Below are 8,830 nucleotides of genomic sequence, written 5' to 3'. Positions count from 1 at the left end.
CTTGACAAACTCAGCTTTCATCCTTCTAAACTTTCCTTTATACTTTTTATATTTCTCAGTCATAGTTTGCAGCATTTTCCACATTATCTTCGCCTCTTTGCCAGGATATCCAGATGGTCCTCTAATCATTTCATCATCACTTGATGTGTCCTCCATCTGTAAATCTCCATCCATTTCCTGAATTTCTTCTTCCACCATTACTCCTGCACCTCTGTCTAGGACAAAATCTGGATAAGAAACCCTTCCATCTTCATCTTCTTCCTCAATGACCTCCTTGAGTATGGCTTCATTTTCCTGAGAATGCTTTTCTTCTCCATTATCTCTTCCACCTAACTTTCCTTTTCCTTTCCTTCTTCCCTCATCAGACATATCATAATCTGTATAAGATTTTCCTCTTTTTGCATGCCATGCCTTGTACTGAACAGTTCCATAAATATTTCGCGGACCTTTTCTTACTCCTTGAGGGGTACTCCAAGCCTCCACTATCTTTCGTACTAACGCCTTTGCTTTTTCCTCTTCAAGGGAGAATTCAAACTCCTTCAACTGAAAAGTGACTGGTCTACATGGATTCCCACTTATTTGTTGGAGAAACATGGCTGGAGCCTGACTTGTAATTCCCCAAGGGCCTATAAGTGGAACCCAATCGAAATCACCACACCTATAAATCAATCCGTCTGTTTTATGCCATGGGGCTCTCATGTATACCTTCTTTTCATCCAAACTAGACAAAAAACAACTCCACTTCTCCATTGAAGGCTTTAAAGGCTGCAATCTTGCCTTTTCGAAATCACTAATAGGATCTCTCAACTGACAATCATCTTTTTGGAACTGCACAAAAGGAGCCCCAACTGTCTTGTCATACTTTAGGTGACTAATAAGCCAAATCCCAAGCAACTGAGCACACCCAATAAACCTCCCTTCCGTAGAAACACGACAGTGATTAAGGGACCGAAAAGTCTCACATAATATGGCAGGCACTGGAGTCGTTTGATGCTTAACATGATTAACCATCTTAATCACACCTCTATCTATATTTCCACCAGCACATGGAAAAATCACGGTACCATATATGACAATTGCAAAAGCAAATCGTCCTTCTTCCTTGTGGAAATTCTCTTTAGCAAAATTCATCAATATTTCTTCTGGAAAAGTCCACCTTGCACCCTTTGTACTTCCCATTTCTTTAATCTTCTTCACTGGTAAACCCAAAAGCTTAGAGATAACTGCTTCCGCAAAAGTTTTTTCTCTTGGGTTATAGATTTTATTAGCGTGCAAGGTGTACCCCAATAATTCGGCATACTCTTCCATCAATGGTGATAAATCTATTGACCCAAAAGTGAAGCAACGGTATGTTGGATCCCAATACTGCATAGCCGCCTTCCGGAGAGTTACTGGCGTCTGGATAGTCAACAGATGATCAATTCTCCCAAACATACTCCTAAACGCTTTCTTTGTATTCATATCCTGCTTCTGCCAAAACTCAGACAAAGCTTCCGGTGCTCGAGTCTGGAATGAAACCTTCTTCACTGGTCTCAATGACTGATCTTCTTTCAAACTATCTCCCAACTCTTCTTGTAGCTTTTCTAACTTGTCTCTGATCTCTACTGGATCACCCAACTCCACCGTGCTTGTTCCTATGGGCTTGATCATTCTGCCAATATTATCTAGTTAGATTGCAAAGATGTGCTCTAACGTGTATGCATGATCAATGATAAAGAAAGAAAAAGAAAAACAATCATGGATATTAACCTGCACAGGTTAGGTTAGGATATAAGCAAAACAATATACGAGAGGGAATAAGTTACACCAAAAATAATGAGCATGATTAAGGCATATAACAAGAAATATGACATAGTATGGACATGCGAAATAAATAGTTAGGGATAGAGATGCCCCCTTTTGTTCCTAAAATGGGTAATACCGCCTAAAAATGTCTGGAGGTTTAGAACCATGGCTACGGTTTATCTATGGTGCATATGGGTGGTTTAGCTAACTAATCACGAGGTCTCTGGATCAGGTGGCTTTTGCTCCATTGGATCACAAAAGCCCATCCCTTAATGTCATAAGAGGATGTCAATCCAGGAAGGTATATTCCCCCACCCATACAGGGAAGTGAATCCCATGAAAGTGGTAGGTCAACCTTCGCTAATCACTAAGTAACCCGGGTATAGGGTTATGTGTGTGCAGTGATATGTGAATGTGTGTGTGGGGGCATACAAACCAATATCCCTAACATTTAAATTCCACAAAGCCCATATCTGATGAAGAAATCTACAACATTGAACAAATCCATCAGATTCTTCAAATTTAATATACAAATACAAATAGAAAATAACATAAAAACTATACAAGAAAAGCACAAAAATCAATCACACAGGCTCAACCCCTTTGGTATAAAAACCAAGTCCCCAGCAGAGTCGCCAGTTGTCGCAACCGGGGTCACGACGCGGACCGGCGATGAAAGGATGAAAAATGATTTAGAGTCGCCACCAATTGATTTAAGTGCAATTGGACACTAAAAATGGTCTATGAACCAGAGAATAAGTAAGGGGGTCTATTGAGTGTGGGGAAGGTGTTAAGCACCCCACAACTCCCTAAAAGGTTACCTAGATTGATCTATGTGCTTTTTCTTGTAAAGTTATTTGTCCGATATAAATGATATTTTGATTTGAAAAGATAACGTAATTAAAGCATTGGCAGGAGCTGAATGTCATCAAGTCCTCCTCCTAATTAACTTCAATTTAGTTACCATTATTTTTGAGTACAAATGATACCTTAATTTGAAAAGATAACATAATTAAAGCCTAGGCAGGAGCTGAATGTTATCAAGTCCTCCTCCTAATGAACTTTAATTTAGGTATCTAGTAAACTAATTTATTATTGTGTTTAGAAATATAAATGACACTTTAAAAAGATAACGTAATTAAAGCCTAGGCAGGAGCTGAATGTCATCAAGTCCTCCTCCTAATGAACTTTAATTTAGGTATCTAGTAAATTAAATTACCATTTACATTTGCTTAAATAAGGATAGCACAATTAAAGCCTAGGCAGGAGCTGAATGTCATCAAGTCATCCTCCTAATTGACTTTTAATGTAGTATCCATTAATTTGTTTTTGTGAAAAGTTGGTAAAGACGTGGTTGTTGAATTGACGGATTTGCGGAAAATGATCTATGCGTACAATTCTAATATACATTCTAAACATGTATCCTAAACTAATAACCCCTAACATGCATACTAATCAATTTAAATATGCATAAATATAAATTACACTACTCTACACTACTTTTCATTATTTTTCCACTATACTATTACATGGCTTACATTTACAAAGATATACATGCCCAACAAAAATAAAGTAAAAATATATACAAATAATAAAACATAAAGGTAAAAATACACATATAAACATGGCCTATGGAGCCCATTAACTGCTCAAGCCCGGTCCAATCTCCAAATGAACTCTCCGACCCAAGTCCAATCAAGTCCGGCCCATATAAAGTCGAGCCCGATCCACATTCAAAAAATCAAACAAGATAAGGGTTAAAATGGTGCTCAAATACCATAGAAACTCAAATCAAATTAAACCCATATACCCATATATACACACACATTATATATACATATACACGTACACCATATATATATGCACACACACAGAGGCATACATATATGCACACACGCTATATATACATACACCATATATATATATATATATACACATATGCACCCAGAACTTGCTATACACACACGCTATATACACATACACCATATATATATATATACACATATGCACCTAGAACTTGCTCCATCAATGATTTGAAACAAGAATTTCAGAAATCAACTCTATTCTGAATCAAAATCAGAAACCGAAATCAACAATGAACTCCATTCTATTCAGCAATGTAAACCAAAATCAAAAAAACTTCAAAGCAATTATCCCACAGAGATGCAGAATGACAAATATCAAAAAAACCAAATCTATCCTTAACAACAAAACAAGAGAAATAGAAACAGAGACTGAACTTGGCATCAACTTATGTAACTTTTATGGTTCAAAAAGGGACGCCAAACCCGTGCATCTATCAAGCATTAGAACCCTAACATTAGAAACAGAGAGTGATCTCGGCATTAATACCCAAGCAAACAAAAGAAATTCCAGCCAACAAGCGGACAAGACATCGGTGAAGCAAACCAATAAACAAGCAAACAAATTCCGATTCCAAGCAAACAATTGATCAACAGCAATCAAACAAGAAATCAGTGAAGAAAATAGAGTATGCTTTAATGGAATAGAACCGGATGAAAATCCAAGCAAAGAAAGAAATGAAATCTAGTAAATCGCTACCTTTCGAGAACCAAAAGAAGAAATCCCTTTCTTGCTTTCTCCTTTCTGATTTCTTCAACTCCTGAAACTCCTTCAATTTCTTCTCCTGTGCGATTTCTTCTCTCCTTCCTTTGATTTCTTTGGTTTTTTTTTCTGTTTTTCTTCTTTTCTTTCCCGACTTCCCTTTTGTGCCGCTGAATCCCCCTATTGTTCTCCCTTTTGTTTGTTTTTCTTTTGTCTCTTTTTTTTTGGTTTTTGTGTTTGTGCAGCCTCTCCTTTACTCTCTCGGTTTCCTCTGTCAAGAACCCTTTTTTCTCTCTTGTTTTTTTTTTCTTTTCCCTTTTCACACCAAAACCCTCTTGTGCGGCAGCCCTCCTCTCACAAGCTTCTTTTTTTTTCTCCTTTTCTTTTTCTCCTTTCTTCCTTCTCTCAATTCGGCTACCCTCTCCCTTTTAACTTATCTTTATTTCCAAAAATCCCAAAATACCCCCAAAAACCCTATCTACCTCTCCTTCTCTAAAGCCCTCAAGACTTACATTTTTGTCTTTTCCTTATTTTTGTGAAACCCTAATAAAGGAACCACCTTTCTCTCTTAAGGATTTTCTTTTGTTTATTATTTATTTAAATGTCCTATTTTTTAGATATTTTCTAGGGTTTAGTTATATTGGGCTTGAGTTGGAATTTTTATGGGCTTATGGTCCAAGAAATAGGCTTTAGGATTTTTTGCATGCTTATGGGTCCAAGAAACAGGCTTTGAATTTTTTGTGAGATTACGGGCTCCAGAACGGGCTTTTGAATTATTATTATTATTATTGTATTTTCTTGAATTTAATTTTTTAATTTTTTAATTTTTAATTTTTTTAATTTTTTTATTATTATTATTATTTTTTTGGGCCGGACGAAAATCATATATAATTGTTTCAACTCTAACTCACATCAGAATGCCGTGGCAAACAGGAATCCATAATTTCAAAATCGTTGATCAAGAATCACCACAAAGCTTACTAGTGACTTTTGGAAGCATTAAATAATTTAGGACCACAAAGCCAACTTGGCCACAACTCCGGGTGGACCAAAAGATAGACTTTAACAATAAGTATTTTTCATGTGTAATAAGTGTCCTAAACAACAACTCTATCCGAGAACCATGAGTAGCTCAGGTAGCACTTATGTGTATGGTATCTCATAGAGCTCTCGAGCTCGAGCCTCTCCTATCCCCTTCCCTATATTCCAAAAAAAAAAAAAAAAAAACAACAACTCTATCCTATTTACCGGATGAGATTAAAAAAAATAAATAAATAAAAAATTCCCTCCAATCAGATCCTGTATTTTACTAGTAAAGTATAGAGGTGCTACAGTGATCCGCTAGATATAGTGGATTACTATCGCTCCGCTACACATTATTTTACTATTAAGATCGTGGATATGTCAATGCCTTCATCCAGTGGAACTCTGATGACAAGAACAAAGAGAGTGAATAGAGATCAGCTCCACCGGTGGTCAGCGTCTCAACTTCTCAGACATGGTGATAAACTCTCATTTTCTTTTTCACCATTAAGGTCCCTATCAATATAAAATCAGATACCTCAAACAGCCACCATCGCGGAAGGAAGCCCAAACGAGGATTTTTCAGGGATTTTGACTTTTGATCTCATGTGCTTCTAGGTCATTCTCAATAGATGTAAAATGAAAGTAATTTCAATCGTTCGATCTAAAATTCATTTTTGGATTTATAAAAAAATAAAAAAGATTTGAAATCCAATGATGGGTTTAATTTAATATTTAATTTCTTGGTCCAAAACATATGCCGAAGACCAACGGGCCTCTATTTTGAGGTCCTAATGTCATTTAATTAGGATGTTCTAGCATTTAGGTAGTATATTTATGCTTAATTTAGTTAGTTTCACTCTTATAGTTGTCTCTCATTGGTTTTGTAAAAAATCGGGCTAAGACGATTAAATTAGAGACTTTTGGAGCTGAAGAAAGGAGCTGCAAATTCAACAGTGTCTGGAAACCTCATGGTACCGTCCGGACACTTCCTTCACAATTGGAAACATAAGCTTCAACAAAATTCGAGGGCAAAGTGTCCGAACACCATTGCTATCATTCGGACACCTAGAAGCAAAATTGAAGGTAGAGGCTCCTAACTTTTGAAGAGCTTCGAGTGTCTGGACACCCTTCAACAATCAGCCGTCTGGACACCTTAAGACAAAAAGAGAGTCAGGTGCTTCACCAAAATTGCTAAAGACATGAAGTGTCTGGACATCTCTCCTAAGTGGTCGAACACCTGTTGTGATTCTGCACAGAAATTTCAAGGGCATTTGGGACAAATCTTATTTGTAACCAATGGGAGACGACTTTGTAAGGGTAGTTAGGAATTTTTCATTGTAAAAAGAGGGTAAAAACCCAATTCCAAGGGTTTTGCCTCATTCATTCATTCTACAACATATATAGCCTCTTTGTAGTCTCTCTCTAGGCTTTGCTTGGTTGTTGTGATTTTGATTGTAAATATTAGTTTTCTTCTATAAAATTGATGTTTATCGTCATTATGATGAGTGGCTAAATCTCTTTTCTAATTTCTAGTCCCTAACGGTGGGTGTAAGGTTTCGATTACTCAAGGTATGCTTAAAGAGTCGAAGCTTCGATCTCTCTCCTTTAATTCCTTGATTATCTAGTCAGGGATTCAATTTAATATATTTGATTTAAATTTGTGGAATCCCAATGCATGATTTCCTTAACTAATTGAGTTTTGCATTGCATAACTATTAATTATGTGTATTGATAATGGAGTTTTGGGTTAATTACGGAATATGCATGGGAGAGTTATGGTTAATTGGTCTTTGAGTGTGAAACTACGGTGTTAGTCAGCCTAGCCCCAGGGGGGAATATTAATCCATAAAATTCGGTGTCTACCCCTTTGCGTTCATCATAGACCAAAAGGCCTGATGGCCTCCAAGTAGGAATCAAAGTCTTTATGCCCAAATTTTCTTTACATATGCATGATTGATAGTATCGCATAATGCATTGTGTATGGTTATGCGTGTTTACAATGTTACCCTGAGTATGAGAATCGAGTATCCACCGGGACGGATTAGAGATTAGGTTTTTGATTAATTGTTTTCAAATCAAATCATGCTTTAATTGGTTACAATCTTGTTTAAATGCTATCGAGTCATTCGGCCATCTTTCTTACTTATTTTTGTTTTGATATTCATTGCATTTAGTAGTGCTTGCTAGTAGTTGCATATCATTCACTTCCAAATTTGCATACCACTTCCTTGAGGGTTCGATACCAGTCTCACAGGATTATAAGTTGCGGATACCCTACACTTGGGTTAAGTACACACACGGTGGTATCGGTTAGTTATCTTCATGAATTCTTATTTGTACTAAAAGTGACTTCTAGTCACTTAATGACACATGGCGACATAGGGGTTTTGCACTAATGGTCATTCTTATCCAACCACCAATGGACACATGGAAAGGCAATGAGGTTTTGCACTGATTTCTTGTTCATTTTGTAGGGATTTTAATTTTATGTGAGCTGAAATCCAGGAACCTATTGTTGGGGATCAGGATAAGCTTAGAAGAGGATTGGGAGATTTTGAAATTTGCAACCCACACGCTCCTAAATTATCTTGAACATATTTTCAACAATTGCACGATTTATAGGGTTCAAACTTGACTTCCTCCTACACTTGGAAGGTTAAGCCACATTCTCACATTCAACAACCAGTAGTGGTCAATAATGAAAACCTCCAACCTCTTTCCATTAACTGCAACCATGAAGCCAACATTCCAGGGGAGTAGGAAGAGTTACAATGAATTAGTGCTCCATCAGCCTCAATAAGGAAAGACGATGACCTGGATCTATCACCATGATCCATACAACTTGAAGATGTGGAAGTCACAGAAGATTGCTCCAGTTACCCAAGCACCAAGCTAACAAGCAGTTTCCCATGATCTACCATGACAAGACATGTCAAGATCATGCCTAGGGAATAAGAGATGACCACCACCAAGACAATATGTCAAACACAAACTCCGTGTCTCTAAACTTTATCCATTACATTAGCATAACTCATGTCAACTAGCTTTAGCCCAATTATTTCCTTTACAAGCCTCCGTGGCTGTAGTCTCCATAGCTATCATTTTTTATTTTAGCCTGAAAGGACGTTATTTCATACATTACATGATGAATTCCTAATGAAAACCATAACGCATTCTAGTGATGTGTTATTTTCATTATGTCTAATAGAAGAACTCTTGTTCCGGTATTTGTCTTCTATCTTATGCTTTTCTCAATTGGCACTTGATAGGGAATCAATCACATGTACTTGTTTTCTCCATTCATTTCTATCATAGATTATACATTCATCAACTCCTATTGAATTCATATCATTTCTTATTATTTCAAGGCATGTCTTTTTTGGTCTTCCTTGCCGCCTCCTACTCTCTCCTATATAAATTCTCTCATTCCTTCTAACCATCGCACCGCTATCTC

At 36.9% G+C, this 8,830-nt stretch overlaps 1 protein-coding gene across 1 annotated transcript; it reads right to left on the bottom strand.

Annotated features, from left to right (window-relative positions):
- Positions 1-575: 575 nt before the first annotated feature.
- LOC120002600 lies at positions 576-4,786 on the bottom strand. The gene is made up of 3 exons (XM_038851361.1): positions 4,348-4,786; positions 778-1,651; positions 576-626 (listed from the first exon to the last, which is right to left on the bottom strand). The coding sequence occupies exons 2-3, from the start codon at positions 1,648-1,650 to the stop codon at positions 576-578; spliced, it is 924 nt and encodes a 307-aa protein (XP_038707289.1). The 5' UTR covers position 1,651; positions 4,348-4,786.
- Between the last annotated feature and the right edge of the window lie 4,044 nt (positions 4,787-8,830).

Source organism: Tripterygium wilfordii, chromosome 7 (assembly GCF_013401445.1).
Source record: "Tripterygium wilfordii isolate XIE 37 chromosome 7, ASM1340144v1, whole genome shotgun sequence".
In the NCBI taxonomy this organism is placed as follows: Eukaryota; Viridiplantae; Streptophyta; class Magnoliopsida; order Celastrales; family Celastraceae; genus Tripterygium; species Tripterygium wilfordii.
Note: the sequence above shows the minus strand (reverse complement) of the source record. Positions and strands in the feature narration are given on the sequence as shown.